This window comes from Acomys russatus, chromosome 5, assembly GCF_903995435.1.
Source record: "Acomys russatus chromosome 5, mAcoRus1.1, whole genome shotgun sequence".
Classification (NCBI taxonomy): domain Eukaryota; kingdom Metazoa; phylum Chordata; class Mammalia; order Rodentia; family Muridae; genus Acomys; species Acomys russatus.
In genome coordinates this window covers 65,410,547-65,435,655 of record NC_067141.1, presented here as the reverse complement: position 1 = coordinate 65,435,655, position 25,109 = coordinate 65,410,547, and the positions used below count along the sequence as shown (strand labels likewise).

Below are 25,109 nucleotides of genomic sequence, written 5' to 3'. Positions count from 1 at the left end.
ACCAAACGCACAAGCTTTCTGCCTGGGCAGAAAGAAGGCCTCATGGGAGGGAGGGAAACAGGTAGGGGCCAGTCACCACTCTTAAACTGGTTGTGAGCTGCTGTGTTTGGTATATATTGGAAAGAGCCAACAGAACTTATTATTGGATAAGCAGTGGGGCAGAGGAGAACCCACATAACAGTAGGGGCTGGGACTAGGACCAAGATATACTGTTACATGTATATCTTGCTAAACATATGCACACATGTTTGTTTCTTCCATTATCTTGCACAATGTTCTACTTAGTTTGTGGTAGAGGCAATTAAACCCAGAGCCTGGTACATGTTAGGCAAACCTTGGCCAAGCTACATCCCCAGCCAGCCCTATGTGTGTGCGCGCTGGTGTGTGCACATGTAAGCACACCCACACATGTTGAGCTATCTTGCAAACCCCAAGTCCTTTTTTTAGTAATATGTGGCTGGGTGTGGTGGTGCATGCCTTTGATCTCAGAACTTGAGAGGCAGAGGCAGGGGGATCTCTGTGAGCTCGAGGCCAGCCTGGTTTACAAAGTGAGTCCAGGACAACCAGGGCTGTTATACAGAGAAACCCTGTCTTGAAAAACAAAAACAAAACAAAACATATAATATGTGCACATAGTTATGCTGACTAGTTTTATGTCAACTTGACATAAGCTAGAGTAATTCTGGAAGAGAGAATCTTCATTGGGAAGGTGCCCACTCCAGACTGGCCTGTAGGCAAGCCTGTGAGGCATTTTCTTGATTAATGAGCATTGATGTGGAAGGGCCCACCTCACAGTGGTGGTCTCACCCCTGAGCTGCTGGGATTGGATTCTGTAAGAAAGCAGGTTAAGAGCCAGGCGTGGTGGCCCACACCTTTAATCCCAGCACTCGGGAGGCAGAGGCAGGCGGATTGCTGTGAGTTCGAGGCCAGCCTGGTCTACAAAGTGAGTCCAGGATGGCCAAGGCTACACAGAGAACCCCTGTCTTGAAAAACAAAAAACAAAAAAAGAAAGCAGGTTAAGGTAAGCCAGGAAGGAGAGCCCCTCTGTGGCCTCTGCATCTGTTCCTATTCCAAGTTCTTTTTCTTTTTTTTTTAAAACTTGTCCAGCGTGTGAGTGCTCTATCTGCATGTACACCTGCATGCCAGGAGAGGGCACCAGATCCCATTGCAGATGGTTGTGAACCACCATGTGGTTGCTGGGAATTTAACTCAGGACCTCTGGAAGAGCAGACAGTGTCCTTTACCACTGAGCCACCTCTCTGGCCTCCCCTCCCCTACCCCCACTCCCAGTTCTTTCTTGAGTTTCTGTTTTGACTTCCTTGGATGATACAAATAAAATAAATCCTTTCTTTCCCAAGTTGCTTTTGGTCAGGATGTTTCATCGTAGCAGTAGTACCTGAACCAACATAACACTCACAGTGTCTAATATAACTCACTGACACATATAGACAATGTGTACGAACCAACATAACACTCACAGTGTCTAATATAACTCACTGACACATATAGACAATGTGTACGAACCAACATAACACTCACAGTGTCTAATATAACTCATTGACACATATAGACAATGTGTAATAACCATTAAGCCCAGGGGCTCGCTCTCACTAGGATATTAGGTAAATACTCCGTCCCGGAACTACATTCACAGATGTCTTTTTCTTTTCTTTTTTTGATAGGAGTGCAAGGGTGGTCAGGGCCTCATTAAGTTGCCCAGCTTGGCTTTAAACGTGACTTGCGGCCGAGCCAACCCTGGCCTTGAACTGTAATCCTCCTGTCTCTGTCTCCTGAAGAGTAAACAGGCTTGTGCCACCAGGCCTGGCTTGACACTGTTTTTAAACCACTCCCAGAATTTGGGCCTCAACAAGAAACTATTTACTGAGAGGCCAATCACCAAGAGAGTCAAGGAGCACCCTGTCCTGACAGGGGCATTTTCTAAGTTACATTTGATTGGCTCAGATATCTAATGGCAACATTGAGGAGGCACATCTGTGTACAGGCTCAGCAGGGAGGAATATACTATATGTATGGACTTCAGAGACTACTGTAAATTGTAGACCTAAGTTCCAAATCCAGTTCAATATGACTTCTGGGCCGCTGATTTTTTGAGGACCAAAGATGCTCGTGGGGTCTTTAGTCCTTTGCCACTCTCCTTGCTCCCTACCTCCATCCCCCTACCCCCACCCCATGAAAGGCCATATGGTGGACAAAGGAATACGTGAATTAATTTGTATACATGTCTGATTGAACAAAGAAAACAATTTCTAAGTCATGTTCTCTAGAGGCAGGTGGAGGGTGCATCTCTGGCCTCCTCATCAGTGGCCTCTGCAAAGTCAGTCTAAAGGATTTTTCTCATTTCCCATTTTCTCAAACTTGACTTGGGAGACGTCAGATGCTTGTTTGTTCCTCTTCTAACTTCTCACCTCAGTAACTCCCAAGTTGGAGATGGTGACAGTTCTAAAAGTCCAGGTCTCCACCCCCTTTTCCTAACCACACCTTCCTTCAGGCCTGATTTCATCTGCTGGTCTCCCTGGTGAATACCCCCAGACAGTGAGTGAGTGACCTCCAGCCTTCAGATCCACGGAGCTCACCCCCAGATTTCTCACAGGCACTGGAGTCTCATGACACTAAGCTGCTAGTTCCTGCTCCTGTGTTTCCTCCTGTAGCTCTGGGGACCAGTAACCTCTTAGTTAGCCATCACCCAGCCAGGTATGTGACATAACCTTGGCCACCCACCTCCTCAAAGAGCATCAGGAGCTGCAGCTGGTCACAGTGCACCCACAGTCAGGGAGACAAACGCTTTTTCGGTTCTTTCAGTCTAGGACCCCAGCCTGTGCGACGGAGCTGCCTGCAGTTAGGTGGCTCTCGCCTGCCTTCTTGGCCTCATTTCGATCATCCCTGGCTGTCAGGCCTAGTGGTTAACCTAGACAATTCCTCCTTGGTGTGCTCAGAGGCTTATCTTCCAGGTGAGGCCAGATCCTGTGAAGCTGGCAGTGTTAAACAGGAGAGAGTGCTTTTCAAAAATAAAGCAGTCACAATGGCACCCCTCTGTGATCCTAGCAAAGGGAGCCTGAACCAAGTGGAGTCTGTCAAAATAGACCAGGCTACCCCAGCTAGACCTTGCCTCTGACTAAAATGAACAAATGCAATAAATATCAGATGGTCACTCCTGCGCAGGCTCTTCAGTGGCTGCCCAGATAAAAATCCAGGTATTGGGGGCTGGAGAGATGGCTCAGCAGTTAAGAGTGCCACCTGCTCTTCCAGAGGTCATGAGTTCAATTCCCAGCAACCACATGGTGGCTCACAACCATCTATAATGTAATCTGATACCCCTTTCTGCAGATAAAGCACTCGTATACAATAAATTAAAAAAAAAAAAATCCAGGCATTGGAAGTCCTGTGAAGACCCCAAGCAACCCGGCCTCTGTGTAACTGGCCAAGCACCTCACTGAGCTCCAGCTACTGGTTTCCCTGTGCTGCTTCAAACAGGCGTGTGTGTCACCTTCTAGTCTTCGCAGCTGCTCTTCCCTTGCCCATTCTTCTCCCAGAGGTCTCTGGTGCTCACTTCTTCCGGACACAGAGACCCCTTATTCAAATATCACCCATGCTTCAGGCTTTCCCTGACCTATTTAAAAGGCACCTGAAAGTCTCTTTATTCACACCATATATCTCCACAAACGTGCACCCCGTGTTTGTTTGTTTGCATGCTGGCCTCAAACTCCTGACCCTCCCATTTTCACCTCCTAAGTGAAGAGCGGGATGTTGGCATGTAGCACAGCATCCGGTCTCTGTAAGCATCCATTAAAGATGGCAGATGGAGTCATCGAGGCACAAGCTAGTTGACCTATCTAGTCACAGTATGAAGTGGAACTAGGGTAGGCTAGACCATCACCTATTGCTTTCCTCCTTCATTGCTCTTCCTTGCAAGTGCTAGGTCCTTCTACCTTGCCCTCACTTAGGGCCTGTGTCTACTTCTTGGCATATAAAAATTCTGGCATACAAATCACTGATAATTTCCAGTTTAAAAAAAATTGTTGTGGGGCAGAGAGATGATGGCTCAGCAGTAAAGAGCCCTTTCAGAGGACCTACGTTGTGTTTATGCGTGTAGGTATGACCTAAGTGAGATGCCAAGTGACACACATATGCATACCACAGCTTGCGTGTAGAGGTCAGAGGACAACTTGCAGGGTTGGCTTTCTTCCACCATGTAAGTTCCAGAGTTCCAGCAATCAAAGGCAGGTTGTCAGGCTTGATAGCAAATGCCTTTACCTACTGAGCCATGTTGCTCAGTTTTTTGTTTTCGTTTTTCTTTTTTTCTTTTTTCTTTTTTTGGTTTTTCGAGACAAGGTCTCTCTATGTAGCCTTGGCTGTCCTAGACTCGCTTTGTAGACCAGGCTGGCCTCAAACTCACAGCAATCAGCCTGCCTCTGCCACCCGAGTGCTGAGATTAAAGGTGTGCACCACCACGCCCAACAAATATAAATATAAATAAATTATAGATATATATAGATATTTGTGTATGTGCTGGGCATAGTGGTGCATTTAATCCCAGCACTTAGGAGGAAGCTGAGGCAGGTGGATTTCTGTGAGTTTGAGGCCAGCCTGGCCTACATTGTGGATTTGAGACATGTCAAGCTATCTGGAGAAACCCTGTCTCAAAACAGCGCCTCTCCGAAAATAATCCTAAATCTTTATATGTGTGTTCACACACATGTCACGGTGCCCACATGGAGGTTTGGAGTATTCTATCTCAGGTCATCAGGCCTCGCACAGAAATATCTTCCTCCTTCCCAGATTTGCTGAGTCAGTAGGGGACTGGCTCAGGTTTGCTGTGCCCCCTCAGAAGGGCCGCCCCTCCCAGACCACATCCTGACCTGCCGCTGCAGGCTGGGAACCCATCGATTCATTCTGCTCAGCAAATCACACCCTCTCCCCACCCCACCCTCCCACTCCCTCCTCTTCAGAGCCTGCAGCTGCCTCAAAGCCTGGCAAGCTGGGCGGTCACTTACAGCTCACATTCCCTTGTGGTTGGGCCAGTTTGGCAAATCTCTCGGGCTCCTCAGCCTCCTAGTGCTGGAGCTGCAGCCCCCACCAAAGGACACAGAAAAAGCGGAAGAGACGCCCACAGTAATGAGACGTTCAAGACCACATGGCAGATCTCTCTCCTCTAGTCTTTACGATTGAGGTTTCTGCTCTGGAGGCCAGGTCTCCAGAAAGCCCTTGTCTTTCTAGACAACCTCCCAGAGACACAGGTAAAGGACCTCCCTGTTCTATGCCCTTCGGGGCAAGATCTTCACCGATTCCTGGGCTTTTCCGGTCAGTTAGGGGAGGAGGGCGAGTTAAGGGAAAAAGGCCTGGCCTGGAATACCCAGGGCCTGTCAGTCTGGCTTCAGTTCCTCCCACTTGTTCTCTTGTCCTGGGCACTGGAGAAACCAAGGGTTCAGGCAGGACCTACTACTCCATTGCTCAGGAGCCAGCCATTCCCAGAGTTCCGGAAAAGGACACTGGGGGTGGGGGTGGGGTCGGGGTGAGGGGTGAGGGGGATGGACACTGATTTCCTTCTTGAGAAGGCCTCCACACAGCTAGGAGTCACAGAAAATGAGAAAGAGGGGCTTGAGAGCCTCTGTATGGGAGCTGAAATGCCCTCTACCTTGTGACGTCTCAGGACCCGTCACCAGTCCTGGTGGAGTCCCTTGAGTGCTACCAACCCATCCTGAAGATCAGGAGAAAGGTCCTGACACTCACTAGGACAGAAGACCAGGCCTAGCAGGAACGGAAAGAATGTGGAAGGCCCCAGGTGCTTTCAAGGGTTCCAGGAATCCTGTGGGGATGCTGATGTTGCCACGCCTAGGCTGCTTTCTCCTTCCTCCTCAGCACCAGACTCTTGATACGGGAGTCCTCAAAAGGCAAATACCATTGGGCAGCCCAGAGAAGGATGGTACTCCATTTGTTTCTTTACCTAGCTTCTAGAGTGGGTATTGCTAGAAGGGTGAGCTGGCCTGTGTCATCTGGTTCTGAGATTTTCCAGACCTGCGTGCAGCCCCAGGCCCTTGAAGAGGGGCTGAATTTAGATGCCTGGGTAGAGTGGCTAACTGTAAGAGAAAACAGATTCGCAGAACTGGAGGTGGGAAAGATGCCTTTTTCACCTTTGGGCCCCTCTGGAACCAAGGGCAAAGTGGTACTGATGAGAGTGCCCAGAAGAGGAAAAGCTAGAGGTGTGCTGGTACACCACACTTGTAATTATGGCACTTGGGAGGCTGAGGCAGGAAGATGGTAATTTTGAGGTCAGCTCGGGGCTACCGGATGAGACATTTTCTCAAGCAGCAGTAACAACCACCAAAACCTAAAGAGGAATGAATAAAACAGCGGAGAAGGTACCAGCCACCTTTTGCTCCAGTCCCAACCCCCTTAGACCTTAAGGAAACCAAGACCTATAAAAGAAGGGTTTTGTGTGTGTGTGTGTGTGTGTGTGTGTGTGTGTGTGTGTGTGTGTGTGTGTGTTAGTGGCAGAGCACTTGCTTAGTACACCTTGGCACCCCTGGACTTCCAGCATCATTTCTCAGGCTCATTCCACTTCTAAGGGGTTCCCAGGGTGCTGACCTCCTAGCTCCTCTACCTCAGGCATGCAGAAAAGAAGCAAATGAGTGCCAGGGATAAAACTCAGTGGTAGAAGCCGGGTGCTGTGGTGCACCCCTGTAATCCAGCACCCAGGAGGCAGAGGCAGGTGGATCACTGTGAGTTTAAGCTAGCCTGGTCTACAAAGTGAGTCTAGGACAGCCAGGGCTACACAGAGAAAACTTGTCTTGAAAAGCCAAAGCAAACATAAAGCACCCCTCAGTGGTAGAGCATTTGCCAGCGTTCAGCCAGGCAATCCCTGGTGTCACACATATTACACATGCACACAGACAGACACACACACAGAGACACACGCATGTGCGTGCACACACACACACCATAGCATGCCAGAAAGAAGCACATAACCCAGACACTTCTGCAGATATGTTTAATGCACTTAGATTACACAGAGGAAGAGGGGCAAGTAGGAACAAAATCTAAGTGAGTCACTCAAACTGTCTTACAAAAGTCCTGAGCCAGCTGTAGCCCCAGGAACTGAGTCGCCGCCGACATTAAAAACTAATACAAAAATGTACAAACATCTGTTCATTGCAGCATTCAGATCTTTGTACAAAAGGAAGGGTCTCCCTACAGGGCTCCTGACTTGTAACAGGGACCCAGATACCTCGCCTGACACCAAGATCCTGGATGCCAGAGAGGGAAGACCAGGTTAAAAAAATACACTTCAGGGAGTTTTCCGCTGATCTGCCCCATAGGGGCACCAAGCGTCAGGTCCTCTCCCTGCTCTCAATCTCATGATCCAGTCCCAGGACCCAGGGTCTGGACTGTGGTGTCCTAGCCCTTTTAGACTCCCTAAGGCCTCACAGACCCTGCTGCAGCACGTCACACCTGGAAGAGGAGGAACATGGCTTCTGCAGCATGGCAGCCAGCACAGGAGCCCGGAAGCTTTATCAGGTCAGAGTCCTTTCCTTTCAGAAGCTCTGGTCCTGTGGACCTGGAAGTTTGAAGGGTGGGGAAAACCTGGAGGAAGTAGAAAACAGGGAAGACAACTCCTAACCCCCTCCTCCATGACTAACAGCCCCCAAAGGGCTGCAGAGGGAAAGAAAGGGTCCCTGCACACAGCGTCCATCACTTGACATGATAAGGTCAGTCTTGCTCGAGCTGATGTTTGGGTCTCTTCTTTCCAGCCAGCAGCTTAATGGTGAACCTCTTCCCTGAGATCTCTCTGGAAGAAACCAGAGCCCAAGGGGAAGGAGGCCTGGTTAGACCAGGCTGAGCTCAGCCACTCTCCTAGAGCCACTGCATTCCCGAGCAATGATGGGGCCTGGGCCCAGCAGGAGTTTAGACATTCCTGAGGTTCCTGACAGGATGGGTGCAGGAGAGACCTCAGGGCCTGTGGGCATCTGAAGCTTACCTGCCATTTCCTGCTCCTCAAGAATGGGGCCACCAGGCAGGTGGTGGCAACCATCAGTCTGCAAAGACCTTGCAGGCCTAGGGCAAGCTGTTGACCGGGAGTCTCACATACTAAGGATAACACAGCTCATAGCACACATTCTCGCCCCCAAGCCAGGCAAATGGAGGTAGGGCAGAGTACACAGGGGCTCTCAGGCAGGGCTCCATGGAGAATGAGGGAGGGGGAACTACAACACTGTCAAGATGGCAAGGACTGGAGGTAAACTGATAGCATCTCTTGGCCCATGAACCTTGAGAAGACAAGAGCTTTAAAAGCAGGGCTGGGAGCCGGGCATGGTGGCGCACGCCTTTAATCCCAGCACTCGGGAGGCAGAGGCAGGTGGATTGCTGTGAATTCGAGGCCAGCCTGGTCTACAAAATGAGTCCAGGACAGCCAAGGCTACACAGGGAAACTCTGTCTCCAAAACAAAACAAAACAAAAAAAGTAGGGCTGGGGGTGCTCTTGTGGGAAGTCAGGACAGCATGATGTCTGCTTCAGGCATGCTTATATATTGGCTGCTGGGGGCTTGCAGCCCGTCTCTCTCAGATGCACCAGATGGGGGTCTGCCTCCAAGTGCTGGCCTAGGAGCTTACAGTTTAGGCCTGGGATATGCAGAAGGGGGCAGATGGAGCCATTCCTTGAGAGGCCAATTTCTGCTTCTTTAAGACCCCAGCCAGGCCCTTCAAGGCTCCTGGAGGCAGCTCTTTGGCTGGACCACCCTGCAGAAGGCTGTTCACCTGTGCATCTCCTGGGGTACCCTGGTGACACCTGTTGTAGGCGGTGGAGGCAGACAGAGCAGGGAAGCTCTTGCAAGGTCCCTGACAGACAAAAAAAAATCTTTCCTTTGGAGAGATTTGAACTTAATAAACTAAAAAGAGCCAGGTGTGGTGGCGCACACCTTTAGTCCCAGAGACAGGCAGATGGCTGTGAGTTCAAGGCCAGCCTGGTCTACAAAGCAAGTCCAGGACAGCCAAGGCTATGATAGAGAAACCCTGTCTAGAAAAAAGCACAAAACAAAACCCAAACAAACAAAAACCCAAACCAAACCAAAAAACAAACAAACCAATAAAACCCCAAAGAACATCAGACCCAGGCAGAGAAGAAAGGAGAAGACTGCAGGAAGGCAAGAGTGCAAGAAAAGGGCGTGCCAGTGCCAGGTCAGAAGTGGGAGAGCTCTCAAATGCAGCTCCCAAAAGTGGTCAGAGACAGGCTGGCTCCCAGAAGGCAGGCAGACCTGCAGACCTGCAGACCTGGGGTAAGAGAATTGGGCCAGGCTATGGGAAAAGACACCGATGAAAGATGCGTGAGGAATGGAAGGAGGGGAAGATGGAGGGCCACAGACGGAGGGCCACAGAGAGCAGTGTCAGCAACATGACAGGGAACAGGCTGTGGAGAGTTGACTCTTCAGGTTTTCATAAGCTGGCCTCCTACAGCCCGGGGCGCGGGGACTCCAGGGCATGGGGGAAACAAAGAGCTGGAGCCCTAGGTCACAGGACGGGGAGGTGGTGAGCTTTGCCCTCTCCTTGGCAGGCCTGGTTGGGTAGAAAAGGACTGGAAGACATAGCTAGGGCCACCATGTCTTTGAGTCCCTAAAGTCCCCGGAGCCTTGTACAAAGCCTAGTTCACGTGGAAGACCGTGGCACCTCTTTCAGGCCACAGCAAATCTGAACCCGGAACTGCATGGAGTGTGTGTCAGTTGTTCCCAGGCTCCTCTGGGGCCCAGAGCTGACAGGCAGCACCAAGCACCTTCTCAGGCAGAGAGCCCCCAGATCCCTGTCTAAGAGAATGATAAAGTTCATCTAGGCATAAGTCCTGTTTAAAGATCACTATATACATGGCTTCTGGACCGTCTCTGCTGAGCAATAGAAATACCATCCAGTTTCCACAGCATAGTAAGGAAGGAAAAAACAATCGTGACGGGAGCCATCATTCCGCAGGCTGGAGCAGCCTGACTGAGCCAAAGCTCTCTGGGGTTGAACCAGGCAGTGCATCCACAGTGTGCTCTGTACACCAGGCTGCATAAAATGGTGTCTCGCTCCCCAGGAGCACATCAGTTAACCCTGCAGCAGTAGCAGGTGGGCCAGGAGTGTTTGCAGGTGCAGCCTCACTCCCTCATTGGCGTGTAGGACAGGGGCCTAGTCACATGGGCTTGGCAGCTGGGAGTGAGGCCCCTGAGCAGGAGGTGAGGCAGGGCCTATGGGGGTTCAGCGCTTTGCAGTCATCCTCACACTTGCCCTTTTATTCATGGGAGTCTCCTTTATACGCTGTCATACTGGAAGTCACTGAGAGCAGCTGAGCTCCTCTTGGCCCCTGCAGGGCCTAGCCCAGGCTAGTGCAATGGACTGTCGAACACCACGTCGGGGAGGATGGATACTTTGAGCTTCTTTTCGGGCCAGCTGTACTCTTTGGGAAGTTTAAACTGTGGAGGGAGCAAGCACAGAATGGTTAGCAGACTCATGCCTTCTAGGAGAGTGCCAGGAGAGAGGCAGCCCACTGGCCCAGACCCTGTCCCTAGGCTGTTGGGGACAAGACAGGCTACTGGGGACCTCTCAAATGCTAGTCCAATGGTGCCTGCGTGTGTATGTGCGTGCGAGTGTGTGTGTGTGTGTATGAAGTGTGTGTAGGTGTGTGTGCCTGCATGTGTGCGCATGTGTACGTATGTGTGTGCTCATATCCTTTTGAGTGGCTGGCCCAGGTGCCCCTGGCCTCTTGCACTCTCAGCAGGTTGGAGAAGGCGTGCTTTCCAGTCCTTTAACTGTGTGGACCTCCCTCCTCCTCTTTTCCTTGGTTCTGCCTCCAGCCACAAGCACGTAAGGAATCTGCTCCCTGAGGCCCTGGGGCTGGAGTCTAGGGGACCAGCAGGGAGCAGATATTACAGGGAAGAGCTCTGACCTTGTCAGGAACTCTCTTTCGGAGGCTAGTGTGGGAAAGAGCCTGGAACCTATCCTCCATAGCTTTGTCAAAGGGTCCATGAGGAAGGAGGCTGTTCAGCCCCAGATCAGGCCCCCATGTGACCATGCTGGGGTCTGAGGTGCAGGGTGGGGAGGGTTATGTGCTTCTCAGAAGGAAACATTCTTCACTACCTGCTGTCCAGCAGTCTCTGTTTAGACTGACCCCAGTTGACCCCAGTTGAGAACCTTGGTCTTCCCAATTAGGAATCAACGACAGCCTTGTTTTATTTCTCTCACTTACCTGGGGTCTTCTGCTTGGGACAGGGGGAGAGGCTGACTTCTTATTCCTTCTGGGTTCTAGAACCTTCCATGTGGCCTAGCACACAGCTGGTGCTCAATAAATTCTCACTGACTTGGGGTTAGTGCAGGAGCTCTGATAACTCCCATTGTCTCGGGGCTAGGCTGCAAGTCAGGGCCAGGGAGAGGAGAGAGTCACGTTCCAGCCTGCTTGGAGAGCTGGGCTGGAGGTGGACAAAATGACACTTCCTGCCTGGCTCCCTCTGCCCTCCCTCTCTTGGGGGAACTGTAGACCCAGGACAAAGTGGAGACTGGGGCAGGGTGTGGGGATAGCCTCTGGACAGGAAAGCAAAAAAAAAAAAAAAAAAAAAAACCGAAGTCATTTTTAGTGACCTACTTTCCTAAGCTCCCCTTGGCTCCCATCTCTCTTGCTTGGACTGTCCCCCTCCTGCCCACTCAACACCCAAGCTCAAACAGCAGCTTGACAAATGCCATCGCAGTGTGACAAGACCTCTCCGGAAGCACTTCTGGGCAGCTGGCTTTGGCCTGACTGAATGGGGGAGCTCGGCCTCTGAGGTAGCGACCTGTCGTGATGGCTGGCACAGATTGGGTGCTTGATAACCCTGGGATATGCAAACGGATGAACTGAGCAAGCTGGGCCCCTGGCAGGGGGCAGGGAGGGCGTGGCTCTGTAGGGGTGACCTGCTCTGAGGAGTTTCTGTCTACTCTGAGTCTTTCTCTTCAACTTCTTAAACATCAGGGGCTTGTGTGGCCTGGGAGAGCTTGGCTGCTCCTGTCTGGCTCCTAGGAGGTAAAGGAGTGCTTTTTGCCTCAAGTACATTAGGGCAAAGGGAGGGAAGGACGGGTCTCTGCCACAGGCAGGGGAGGGCCAGAAGGTGCTTTGGAGGCCTGGGAAGCTTGCTAATATCCCACCATCCCATGGAGCCTGCTGCCTGGGTGCTGGTTATAGGAGGCAGGGGGAGGGGAAGGGACTTTCCAGGGTGAGGTAAGTCCCTGCAAATGAGAAGGCCAGGAACAAGGAAGAAAAACAAGCGGGATTATGGACTCCATTCCTGTACCCCTGAGAAGGAGCCAAGGGAGGCATAACCCCACCTGGCCTGCCAGTTCCTCCGGCTCTGAGCTAGCCAGGAAGAGGCTGAGCGAGGCAAGCTATAGCTGGAGAAGGAAGGGAGTGTGGCGCTTGGGTGGCCCAAGGCAAGAGCAGGAGTCCCCTTCTGCCCACTAGAACTCCCCAGTGGAATGTTCTCTGGCAGCAGACATGGGCTTTCTGTTCAGAACCTGCCAGGGAACTGCAGGGGCTGGGGAGAGCTCTAGCCTGAAGGCCCTGGCTGCTTCTTCAATGAGGTTCTCAAGAGTTGGCAATTCAGACAGTTTGCTGAGTGTCCTCACAGGGGTGGGGGTGGGGGTGGGGCAGGGGCGGTTTGTGAAACAGAAGAAAAATAAAGTCATTTAACATTCTCAGGGGCTCCTCTCTCCAGATTAACCCTGTCCTTCAGAAAACAGCCCACAGATGTGTGAGCACATGCACACACATGCGTGCACACACAGGTACATAACTATGCACATAGGTCCGTGTTTTCAAGCCCAGCACCCCTCTATGAGTGAGAAATCAAATGGGCTTACTTCCTCTGGAGAAGTCAGATCTTCTAAGTCTTCCAACATTTTCTCTACAAACTCTTCCGTCAACAGAATCTGGGAAAGAAAACAAAAGGTGGTGTCTTTTTGCCAGCTGCTAAGCTAGGAGTGTTTCTTTTAGCTGTGAGGAGGGATGACCCACTGATTGGTTCTGCGGACAGAGGGAAGTACAGGAGGCTTGGGGGGGGGGACTGTGCACTCTCAGTGTCTCACCACCCCCTGCTTGTAACCTTGGCTGGGGAAGGACAGAGAGGTGGGGCAGAGCCACAGAGAGGGACAGGAAAGCCGAAGGCCATGGGACAGCTCTTGCCAAGGCCCTTGCCTGATCAGGCTCACATGTTCCCACCCTCTTCTCCCAACCATGTAGGACAAAAGGAATCTGTTTGACTTTGGGATCCAAGCCCCATCTGGGATTTAGATGTGCCCCAGTGGAGCACAAGCCTAACACGTGCAAAGTCCTAGGTGTTATACTTAAAAACTAAGGCAGTAAGATACGGTGATAAGATACAAGACGGTACTAGGCAGCAGATATTATGTTGTAGAGGAGTTTATTAAATGAGCATGGGGGGTAAAGGGAACAGGAAAGGGGGAAAGGGGTACCCCAGAGAGAGGGAGGAGGGGAGAGAGAGAGAGAGAAAGTAGGGGGGATAGAGGAGGTAGAAAGAGGAGAGGAAGTAGAGAGACCATGAGGGTTGGCTAGCCTATTATATGACTCTGGGTAGGGCCACACCCCCGTGGCAGGTAAGCAGTGACATCACGGGTAGGCGGACTGAAGCAGAATCTTAACACTAGGCTAGGCCCCATCCCCACCACTAGAGGAGAGCAGGTAACACCTGACAAATAAATAAATAAATAAATAAATAAATAAATAAATAAATAAATAAATAAAACCCTGAGCTTGGAGAATGAGAGCTGCTGTCACTTTACAGAGGGGCACGGGACTCTGACCCTCCCTCCTTAGCCACAGGATGTCTCCCAGGCCGTCCCTGTAGACCCCAGTCAGCAGCTATGCTCTTCTAGACTTCTGAGATACCTCTTCTCTGGGTGTCTTGTACTCCCCATTCTGCTTTGCTGTCACAGACCATCTATCCCACTATTTGGCTGGAGTCACCTCCATCCTTGTGTCCTAAGCAAGTTCTCTCAGCCAATGGGAATGCCCACAGCTGCTCAGAGCCCTAACTGTCTTGCGCTCCTCAACCTGATGGGTCACTTTCTCAAGTGATGCCTCTCGTGGACAGCTCTGCTGGCCCTTCCTCAGCCATAGGCCTGTCCACTTGTTTGGCAGACCTGTGTAGCACACAGAGGAAGAATAGCAAAAAGATGCAAAGCAAAGTAAGGGGCTCCTTTCAGGGAACCCCTCCCTTTCACAAAGTTGAGAGTCAAAAACTTGGGAAAATACCCCATTAAGTTTCCCTGGGGAGCTGCTCACTCTGTAGAGCAGGCACAGACGGTTCTGTGAGATAAAGTGGAGTGACAAAGAAAGGGAGCAGAGCAAGGAGGGCAGGAGGAACTTGCAGGATGGATGGGACGCTGATGGCGTGGTGGTGACAAATGACAAGGAAGTGCTCTAACATGCCAGACACCATGCTGACTGTTTACACCTTATCTCTTTCAGTCTCCTTCCAGATTGGGAAACTGAGGCACAGAGCAGTTATAGTATCTGCCCTGTGGGGCCAAAGCAAGACCATATCCCAATCATAGTTTGGCCTGAAACACTGACTCATATATTCATTCTTTTAGGACAAGCGAGTCTGTTTCCCACTCAACTAGCAGCTCCCTGCAGGAACAGGACCTGCCTTCCCCAAACAGGAGCAAACAGCTCTGACCAGGAGTGAGGGAGACAGGGGGGAGGGAAGGACAAAGGGAGGGAGAGGGGGGGGGAGCATGGGAACGCCAACATGTCCACCCAAGGTACTCGGTCATTTTCCTCCTCCAAGATCTGAGTGGGTGGCTGGCTCTGTTCAGTCTGGCACTTTCTGGTCCTCAGCCACATCCAGTCACACCTGGCCTTCCTTCCTGGATCCAGAGCCCTCCTCTTCTTATCCCATGGGTCCCCTCCCCCCAGCCGAGTTTCTCCACTGGTTATCACCAGTCTGCTTGGGTAATATAAAGTCACATTCATATTTTTGGCATTTCCGGGGCCTGTTGCCATCTCTGGCAATGCTAGCACAATGCAAGCACACCGCAAACCCAGCTATATTACAGTGACTCCGTCCCGGCTCATTTCTAACCTATAAATAATCTGGAGGGAGGGGCTTTCGGCCAGAATGGTAAATAGGTCTGCGCTGAGGTGCTGGGAGTAAAGTGGGGGGCTTCTAAGGATGGTGGCCATCCAAGGAGGCTCCCAGGTGTGTTTTTCAACAACAGGAAAGGTGAGGCCACCAACAGTCCAGTCCTAAGCCCTCTGTCAAAGGTCTGGGACTGATGAGTTATGGAGGCTTTCAGCAGAGCTGCCACCAAGTGTGGCACCATCTGTGTGTGGACTTAATTTTGTGCTCTGTTGGAGGGGGCAACAAGACCCCCAAATGGGGACAAATCCTAGCTGTTCCTTTATTTTCACTTGTGATGATTTGCTGGTTTCTGCTGGAAAACCCACATTGCTTTAAAAGAATTAAAGGGGAAAAATTATACATGAGATCCACATAATATTAAGGGTGACATTCTCTGCAAAGAAACACACCGACTGTCATAGCTCCAGGCACCTGATTTAATTTCCTTTGGGAGTTAAACCTTAGATGCTTGGACTGAACAAACAGGCCCTGTTCTTTGTATATTTCAGAGCTGGAGCTGAGAATGTTAACAGATCTTATCAACAGGATACTGGAGATAGACAGCTGTGATGGAGCAGCTCCTGGGAGCTCTCCCTGGGAACAGACTCGCCGTTGTGATGTCGCTGTGGGAAAAGTCACTGCAGGTCTAGGGCTCAGAGCTTCTGAAGTGTTATGTCCCCGTAGGGTAGCCAGCCTCTGCCATAATAATAATCAGAACAGCAAGGACTGCCTCAGCAAAAACGGCCACTCACAAGAGCGGTAGGTGCCTGGCCTACATGCAGGCTCTGTGCTGTGTGCCGTGCTCGTCACTGAGCCCTGCCACGGCTTGCAAGGGAGACTCCAGTTCTCAGTGTGCTGAGAAGGAGAAGACAGTCTTCCTGACTCCAGAACAGTGCCTGCCTGGTGGGGATGGTGCATGCGCTCTTCCTGTTTGGAGAAGGAGCGCCAGCTCTTAAAGCGTGTATACTCAGGGCTCACCTCTTTCTGAGGGGGAGGTAATGGCACCTTTTACCAGTGGCCTGGAAAAACAGCCCCCTCAACCTAGCCAGGAGTACATCTTCTCATTTCAATAGGGCTAGAGCCTGAGCACACACAACTGCTAACAACAAACAAGCAAACAAACAAACAATGAAGAGCATGCTGGCTAACCGGGAAGGAAGGCATGCTATGCGCCACCGAGCCATCTTGCGGGCTGGAATCCATGCTTTTATTTTTATTTTTTTCTTCTTTTTAATGTTTTGAGACAGAGTATCTCTATTTACTCCTGGAACTTCCTATGTAAGCCAAATTGGTCTCAAACTCACAGAGACCCTGCTGCCTCTGCCTCACCAGTCATTGGGCTTAAAGGCCTGCACCAGCACACCGTGCTCTGAGCCCATGCATTTGAACAGTTCCTCTGGCCCAGAAAAGAGCAGGAGAAATAATGACAAATCATTGCAGTGAGTACTGCACTCTATTATGCTTGCATGGATGAAGAACTGGGACAAAACACTGAAGTTTAAGTACAAATAGCCTTTGGAGAGAAGAGACCCTCTGATGAGAGAGGAAGGGCCCCTGGACCAATCTGAGTAACCTGTTGCTCTGGAGGGCTCTAGACGCCCTCTGGACCAGCATACCCCAGGCAATGCAAGACACCTGCACTCTCACAGGGCACCACAAGAGATCACAGTGGGAGGAAACGCTAGGAAGAGGCCCAGAGAAGGAGGACTGAGCATAGGGCACACCAATAGTTGGTGGCTACAGCTCTACCACTATTTGACTGGCTGTGAGGGCCCTGTCAGCTAAAGAGAGGGTGTGGAGTCAAGACTCACAGCTCACTCCAGTGGGGTCACAACACAGGACAAGTGCAGCACAGTTGAACAACCTGGCCCATTGGTGGTGAGAAAGGATTGTCAACAACCTGTCAATTCTCCAGGCTCCAGCAAGTTCCAGAAAGGAATCTGAAAAGTGATCTTTTGTTGGTACCTGCCCTGGGCAGGCCCGGCTGCGCTGCAGGCAGGGGCTGGACTGCTACAATCTGACACTCATTCCAAGGTCTGCGGTCACCAGATTTCTGAGTGGCTGACAATGCCATTCCTTCCCCCCGTATGATGACAATCCACACTTTGTCTTGCTCCTTGTTTGCTCCTTGTGTTGACACGTTGTTCTGCTTCTCAGCACGTTTGTCTTTCCTTCCCTCCCTTTCCCGTTCTCCAAGAAGGACATGTGCTCTCTACAGAGGCAGGGCCTGCCAAAGAGCAGCTCTGGCACTCATACCGGCTTGAGGCAGGGACAGGGAAGGGCTCCTGCCTGCTGTTCCCCTTTCCCCCAACTCTGGCAGACAAAGGCCAGAAAACAGCCTGTAGACACTCCCATGCTGGGAGGGCCAGAGGCATGTGCCTGTGAGCAGTGAGGGCACTTACTCGTTTCCTGCTCTGGGTGGGTGGTGAGAAGTTGGCTTTGGTGGCCAGGAGCAGGCTCAGATTCCTGCTCTGTTGACACAGCAGGGAGTTACAGGAACAGGACTGGACAATGAGGTCTTGAGACAGCCCAAGCCAAGGTCTCCAAAGGAGGCAGATACAGCTAGGCCCACCAGTAGGAGAAATGCTAGGCACCAGAAAGGAGGTGCCACGGGCTGGGCTGGGGGCTGCCAGGTTGCTTTGGCGTGCATGGAGACAGAAGAACACAGGCTGAAGCAATCTGGGGAGCCTGTTCCTGGGCTGGGGTAGGGTTCAGCAGAGGCTTCCCACTGGGAACAGCTGGGAGGTATCTTCTCCCAAGCCAGGATCTCCTATTGGGCTACTAGGGAGTGGCTGGGACTAAGGGCGCCACCTGGGTGAGCTGTCAGACACCACACAGCTGAGAAAGCATTGTGGGGCCTAAAAACAATAATCTCATGTTTGGTCATATGACCTCTCTGTGACCTCTGAGACTGAAGCTTCTCTCCTTCAGATTGCCCTGGCTAAGAACTGATGACAGAATGAACTCGGCTCCGGCCAGAGCTCTGCTCAGAAGATTGACAGCTTAGGGTCAACAGGCCAAGGAAGAAGCATGCCACAGTCCCTAGTGAAGGGACACTAGGGGCAAGAGAGGACATCGTCAGGCCTGTTCCTGGGTCTGGGGACCTCCTCAGGAAGCCCTGGCCTTACAGGCTCTATGATCTTAAGGGTGACACAAGGCAGGGTACATGAAGCCAGGTCTCTTCTCTGGAAAGAGTCTGGGCTTGAGCTGACTCCTGCCTCTGCAGCAGCCCCCAGTATGTGAGTCTCTAGTAGCCCTCTCCTCCAGGGCCTTGGGTCTTGACTCCCTCAGGCTTGGGTCCCCCTGAGGTGGTAGGAAGCAGGGGAGCAGGTGGCAGACCAGGATGAGGTAGGTACGGGAGCTTGTCTGAGGCCATCCCACTAGCTCTGAAAAAAGGGTTCTGGCTCTCTAACCTTCCAGCCCTCCATTCCCAGCACAGGGGGATAGATTCCTTTCCTTTCCCTAAGAGATAACTGGCCTGGGCTGGCAGCCAGGACAAGGTGCCATGGCTGGGAGGGAGCGCTTCAAAGGCTGCTGAAGGCTGATGCAAGACAGTCTCCCTGGCCCTTCACATCAGCGGTGACTCACAGGGGTAGTTCAAGCAGCAGCCAACAGATAGAAGTCTGGGTCTCTCCATATCCCATGCCTGCTGCATTCCGCTGCCTTTTGCCCACAATAGGCCAGGGTACACAGGCTCTAGGAGGGACCTGGACCCGGGGAGTGACAGAAGCCTCTAAAGTGCAGGCGCAGGTCTCTGGGTGTAGAGTTCTCCCCTTCAAACAGGCCTGGGCCCCTTGGCATAGTGAGGCTTGATCTGTGACTTTGAGTGGAACCCCAGGTTTTCAGGAGTCCTATAGACTGGCTCTTGAGAAGCAACAGAGGCCCACAAGTCATTACAAGCGAGTTTCCACAAGCCCGGGAGCTGCCTGTGACCACAGAGGCAAGACCCTAAAGGGAAAATCAGGCTAGCGGTCAGAAGCAGAAAATGCTGATGCTCTCAGGAGGGGAGGGAGGCTGATGTGGGTGTTGGCCTCACTGCTGAGAACCCGGCTGGCTGGGGCAGGCAGATGGAGAGTTTCCCAGGGCTCCTTGCAAAGGGCCTGAGAAACCCCTTGGTGATCGAGGGTGCGTGCCTGGAGGGTGGGACCTGAGCCAGTCTTCCCAGGGCTCTCCTGAGGGGCGCCCGTGGTGGACCACACTAATGAGCCCATAACAGGCCTTTGATTAAGCAGCTCCTAGCACAGCAACTTGATTGAAACATGCCGAAGCCAGCAACTCGTTCCCACCGCTCCCTGGTTCCCCAGGCAACAGCCCACGGGAGGAGACCCAAGTGCTGGGAGTCGGAGGGTGCTGCAGGCCCCACCTCATTGAGGGGCTGCGTGTGTGTGTGTGTGTGTGTGTGTGTGTGTGTGTGTGTGTGTGTGTGTGTTGGGGGTGGTGTAGTGCCAAGAGTGGGAACACAAGGGGATTAGGAACTTGGTAATTGGGTGGGGTGCAGGAAGCTTCCTTCCAGAAGTCTAAGGGGCTGCCAGATATCTGCTGAGTCTTCTAAGGACCCAGGTTTCTGAGCAGCTGAAAACCAGAGATGCTGACCATCTCAGCCCTCAGGCAGGAAGATGTTGTAAGGACGACAGAACAGAAGGGCAGGTACTTTTCTTTAGCCTAGGGAGACCCCAGTCCCTAATTTCCTCTTCAAAATAATGCTTTAACTGCCAGTTCAGACACATGAACTATGAGGGTGCTTCTGCTAAGACCTGCTGGCACTGCATCTCTTACGGGCATAACAGTCTGTGGCCTCTGTGGCTGGGGTCTCCTGAGGGGTCACCATCTCCCACCTCCATACTAGTTCTATCCATCAGAAGAGACCTGTGTCCTCTGGTTGTCAGCGATCAGGGTGGCTACAGTGGGAGTGGGGATGGGGGAGGCCTTTTCCACTTGTGCTGGGCTCATTTCAAATGTTACACTTCAAAGCTTTTGCTACAGTAACTACCAACACCACACAGAAATCTAATGTTACCAAGTGGGACTTTTAAAATGTATTTATAACTTTATGGTTCAAAGTAATTTTGTTATGAAACAATGTAATAACAACAGTGGAAAAAGGCAAGATAATTTATGGAACACAATATCCCTAAAGCACTAGCTTCCATTTCTGCCTCTGGGCTTAGTTTGAGAAGAGTGGTTGGTGTCCTTTGTTTGCTGTTTGTTTTAATTAAGGGTTAGGGCTTTGGTGGTGGGCAGGGAGGAGGTTGCTCTGAGGGAGGAGGGCATCAGCGGCAAGTAGACACAAGCAGATGCAGGCATCCCCGTAGTAAGAATAGTGAAGACCCCAGACTGGTTACCCACAAAGCCAGGGTAGCTCTCTTCCTTCTTACTGTAATCCCCCTATTTTCTCCAACACACCCGCCACAGACAAAGCTTGGCTACCTTTTAGATGAAGATCAGATTGTCTTTTCCCCGCCCCCTGAATCCCTTTCTTTTCTTTCTTTTTTCTTTTTCTTTTTAGATATGATCTCACTTTGTAGTCATAGTTGACCTGGAACTCTCTATGTAGAGCAGGCTGCCTTCAAATTCATAGAGGTCCCCCTGCCTCTGCCTCCCAAGTGCTGGGATTAAAGGTGTACATCAACACATCTGGCCCTGATTCCCTTTCTTGATTTTCTTGTGAAAGGTAGGTAAATTGCTTTTCCTCTACTTCAAAACACAACCCAAAGCCAAGAAGTATGGCAGATCAGGCTAGTGACATTTTAAAGACAGGGCAGAGAAGGCACTGGAAAGAGGCTGATGGCTCTCAGCCCCAAGTACTGTGCTTGACATCAGCTTTGGTCCTTGCTCCAAGCAGAAGAGCGGAAGAACAGAATGCGCTGGACAAGCCATCAGTTCTGCTCAGTGGTTTCCATCAGGAACAAAAGGGAGCAACTGACTGGTCAGTGGGACACTCTGGCCACTGTGACCTGCCCATTCTGGTCACAGAGTTCATTTCGTATAAATTCTGGTGAGGTTTCCATATAGTCATGGTAGACTGGCATATACATGTTTCACCCTCGATTCTTGTACCTTGATTTCCCAGGGTAGTGGGAAGTTTTCTACTTCTCACATCTGATTTCCATTGTCATTAGTGGTTCCACCAGTGGCCATGAGGGAGACAGGAAGTGCCCCTGGAGCTGTGACAACAGCAGTGGCACTCAAGCTCGTAAGCATACACAGAGCTCAGGCTACGCATTCAAGATGCAGCTCTCACTCAGGATGGGAGCTAGAGGAAGCTGCTCTGGAGGGAGGGCAGGCAGCAAGGGGAGAGGTGAAAGACAAGACAGAAGGAACAAAAGGTGCGGCTCACTTGTAACCAGGGTCCATGAGCTGCATAAGGGTGCTCCTCGGTGGCGAAGGCGCCTTCCACTCCCGTGGACACAAATGTGATGGCCATGTCACCTGTGATACTCTTGTAGGTGAAGTGCCGGCCATGCAGGAGTCTGCCCCTGGGGATGGGAACATGGAAACTGTGGATCCAGGCCTAGAAACACAGTCCCTAGCCGAGGTGCTGGAGCTACAGAGCAAGTTCCCTAAGGCACAGTGCCTGGTCGGTGCCCTCCTGATAGCCCACCTTCCTGCTAACAGGGGACTTTAACCAAAAGTCTCCATTGTAGTGCATCACAGCGAAAGGCTGCCACCACCAGTTCTAGGAAGACGCCCTTCCAACCAGCTCCCAGCCAGTGGATACACTAGATCAGAGCTCAAAGATCCTCAGGGAAGGTGAGAACACGGAGGCCAGAGAGGACAGTTAACAGTGTGCCCAGCGTCGTGCCTAGCATGAAGAAGGACTTGTGGCCTCCACTAGGATACTTCTGTGCCCACACAGAATCTTCCATTTGTTCTGGGCTTTCTTGTAACACGTATGCAGTTATCCTAGAAATCTTTAAAAATGCAAAACAAAAAATCTGAAGCCAAGCAGGGTCACTGCATGAAGTTACCATTAGTCGCTAGTCTGGAAATACGTGTGGAGGAAGGGCAGGCATGCCAGGCACTGAAGTTGGTTTTGTTTCCACAGGCCGCTTTAGATTAACCGTTCCCCAGGCTAAAAGCCCAAGCCAGTGAGTGAGTGCCCAGGAAGCTGGAAGCTGGTGGCGGCCCTGGGAGGTCCTGTTCACTCAGACCACTGACTGACCTACCTTTGCTGCGCTGCTCAGGGCAGTTGGCTAAGGCTGGCTAAACTCTTTAACTCCCCTCCCCCCCACTTCTCCTGGCTCTTACATCCGTGGGCGGGGTTCAAACCATGCAATTCCTTTTTCCTTGTCACTGTCCCCTCAAGTTTAGAGGGATTCTTGTTGCTTTTTCTGCTAGCAAAGTAAGGCTGGAACTCAAAAGGGTTTGAAAGAGGGCAGCTGCAAGAGCTCCTTGTGCAGTGTTCTGAACAGAGCTGAATTCTGGCTACAGGGCAGGCAGTTCTGAGTCTCACAGCTGCAGAAGAGACACAGCTGGGCTTCTGGTCCCTCAAGGAGTCTGTTGGGCTGGTCACTGGGTTTTGTAAAGAACTAAGTGTCTTGCATCAAGTGAGAGGAAGTACAGCCCAACCTGACAGAACCCTCCCATCCCTGATAGCTCAGGATGACTGACCTATGACCCAGCTTATGGGATGGCAGGGCCATCCTAGACCTTCTTGCTCATTGGACCTTCCAAAAGGGACAGGGCTGAAAAACACTTCCTGGACAAATGAGAGATGTCAGCATCTTGTCCCCAAGGAGTCTGACTTTGAAATTTCTCAGAGAATCAGATGATAGGCAGGCAGGTGTAGGCTACATACCTTTAATTTAAGCACTCAGATGCAGGGCTCTCTGTGAGTTCAAGGCCAACCAGGGCCACATAGTGAGACTCTGTCTCAATAAACAAACAATAAGGACTGGAGAGATGGCTCAGAGGTTAAGAGCACTGTCTTCTCTTCCAGAGGTCCTGAGTTCAATTCCCAGCAACCACACGGTGGCTCATAACCATCTACACAATCTAATGTCCTCTTCTGGCATTCAGGTATACATGTATATAGGGCACTCATATACATAAAATAAATAAAATATTAAAATAAAATAAACAAAGAATAAAGTAAAATAAAAAAAACAACCCAGATGACAGACCAAAGTGGGTGGTGCTCTGTGCCTGGGGCTGTCACTGCTCTAGGTTGACAGATGCAGAATAGTTTATCTCTAGGAACAAATTGCAGGACCATCTGGCCTTGCTACTCCGCTTTTAGACTTTTGAACCACCTGCAATGCCCAGAGGCTTGGATGGGGAAGACACTGACGAGACCAGTGACAGTGTCCCAAAGCCCCGCCCAGGACAGAACTGAGTGGCTCTCTTCCACCTCCAGCCCTCAACTCTGCTCAGGTATCGACTGCCCACAGGTACCTGTCCAGTTAAAATGGCGAACCTGAAGCTTTACATGAGCTGTGGAGGGGGAAGGCAGCCTGCGGAGGCCCTGAGGCCACAGGGCTCATGTGCAGTGGACTGATTCAGCTCACCTGAGGCACAGAGGGATGAGGGCTCCTGACTCCTGGTTAAATTTCAGATGCACGCTTTCGAGCTGCCGAGTGCGGATCAGCTCATGGGGGATAACGGCCGTGGAACTGTCACTTCCCAAGCTGTCCTTGCGGCTTCTGCGAAGCAAGCACATGGGGAAAGGCACAAAGGGGAATAAATGGGGCTTCTGGCAGAGTTCCTGCTTAGCAACCACAGTGCCTGTTAACTGCAGTAACAGTCACCTTCACTAAGCTCTAGCCAAGGGTCAGGGTGGTGCCAAGCACTTCTCACTGGCTAGCTACAGCCCCTGACGCCCATGAGGTGGGCTAAGGGGCTAAGCTGCTTGCCCAGGCTGCACAGCAAGTGAAGAGGCGGAGCTGGCACTTGACGTGAAGTCGCTCAGGTTTTAGAGCCCACATCTTTGGCCAGCAACACACAAACATTCACAGCACAGTGGCTTGTTTTGCCCATGAAATCAACAGGCACTCTAAAGACATATTCTTTTCCTTCCCTGAAGCTCTAGAGGCTCTTAGCTCTCCAAGGGGACATGGGACAGCAGCTCAAGGTCAGGCTGGCTGACCCTGGTGGGGTTCTGAGCAAGCCCACTCCTTCCTGCCCAGGGCCAGGCAAGACAGTGACATAGGTGATACCCAGAGAGCAGGGCACTCCTTGCTGAGGGGTGAATATTGGGCTCTTAGGAGTCAGTCAGATGCGTGTGAAGTCAATGAGCTTCACTGGTGTGGCGTGTGTGTGTGTGTGTGTGTGTGTGTCTGTGTAGGGTATATGGTGTGGTGTTTGTTGTGTGGCGTGTGTGTGCAGTGTGTATGGTGTGGTGTTCGTATGTTGTGTAGCATGTACGTATGTGTGTATGGTGTTTGTGGTACGGTGTGTATGTTTAGAGTGTGTGGTGTGTATGTGTGTGTGTGGTGTGTATGTGTGTGTGTGTATGTGATACGGTGTGTGTATGTGGTAATATGTAGTATATGTGGTGTGAGTGTGGTGTGTGTATGTGTGTGTGTGTAAGCCCTGAACTAGATTCCCTCTGACAGTGACCTTGGCCTCGCTAAGCTGTCCTTGTCCATCATGCCCCCTCCAGCTCAGTTCTCCACCCACAGCTTCTCCCACAGCTGGACTACTGGGCTCTTGTCATCTAAGTTTGCTTTTCAAATCCAGCTGTCCTTACTGACCTCTCAAATCTATCCCAGGAGGAGAAGAGGGCCATCCATGTAAAAGGCGGGGCTCTGGTTTGGGCTGTGACACCCAGAACAATTCTTTAAGTGTCCATCAGAATACTAGGTGAGGAGCGTTCTTTTTTTTTTTTTTTTTCCCCTTGTTTTTAAATCATTCAAGCAGCAGGCAGGAACTGGACAGCCACCCAGTAGCAGGCCTCATCTTACAATGGAGGGTGAGCATAGGGCTCGTATGCAGTGATGCACCTGACAGGCAGGGCCCTGCCCA

At 51.3% G+C, this 25,109-nt stretch overlaps 1 protein-coding gene across 2 annotated transcripts in view; it reads right to left on the bottom strand.

The window, feature by feature from the left end:
- Nucleotides 1-9,482: 9,482 nt before the first annotated feature.
- Nucleotides 9,483-25,109, bottom strand: part of Sufu (SUFU negative regulator of hedgehog signaling) — a 100,131-nt gene continuing 84,504 nt past the window's right edge. For both annotated transcript variants that reach the window (XM_051146706.1, XM_051146707.1), the window contains exons 9-12: nucleotides 23,654-23,788; nucleotides 21,484-21,622; nucleotides 12,865-12,933; nucleotides 9,483-10,451 (exon numbers count right to left, since the gene is read on the bottom strand). In XM_051146706.1, the coding sequence (XP_051002663.1) occupies nucleotides 10,362-10,451; nucleotides 12,865-12,933; nucleotides 21,484-21,622; nucleotides 23,654-23,788 (433 nt within the window). In that variant the 3' untranslated portion in view covers nucleotides 9,483-10,361. The remainder of the gene's footprint in view (nucleotides 10,452-12,864; nucleotides 12,934-21,483; nucleotides 21,623-23,653; nucleotides 23,789-25,109) is intronic.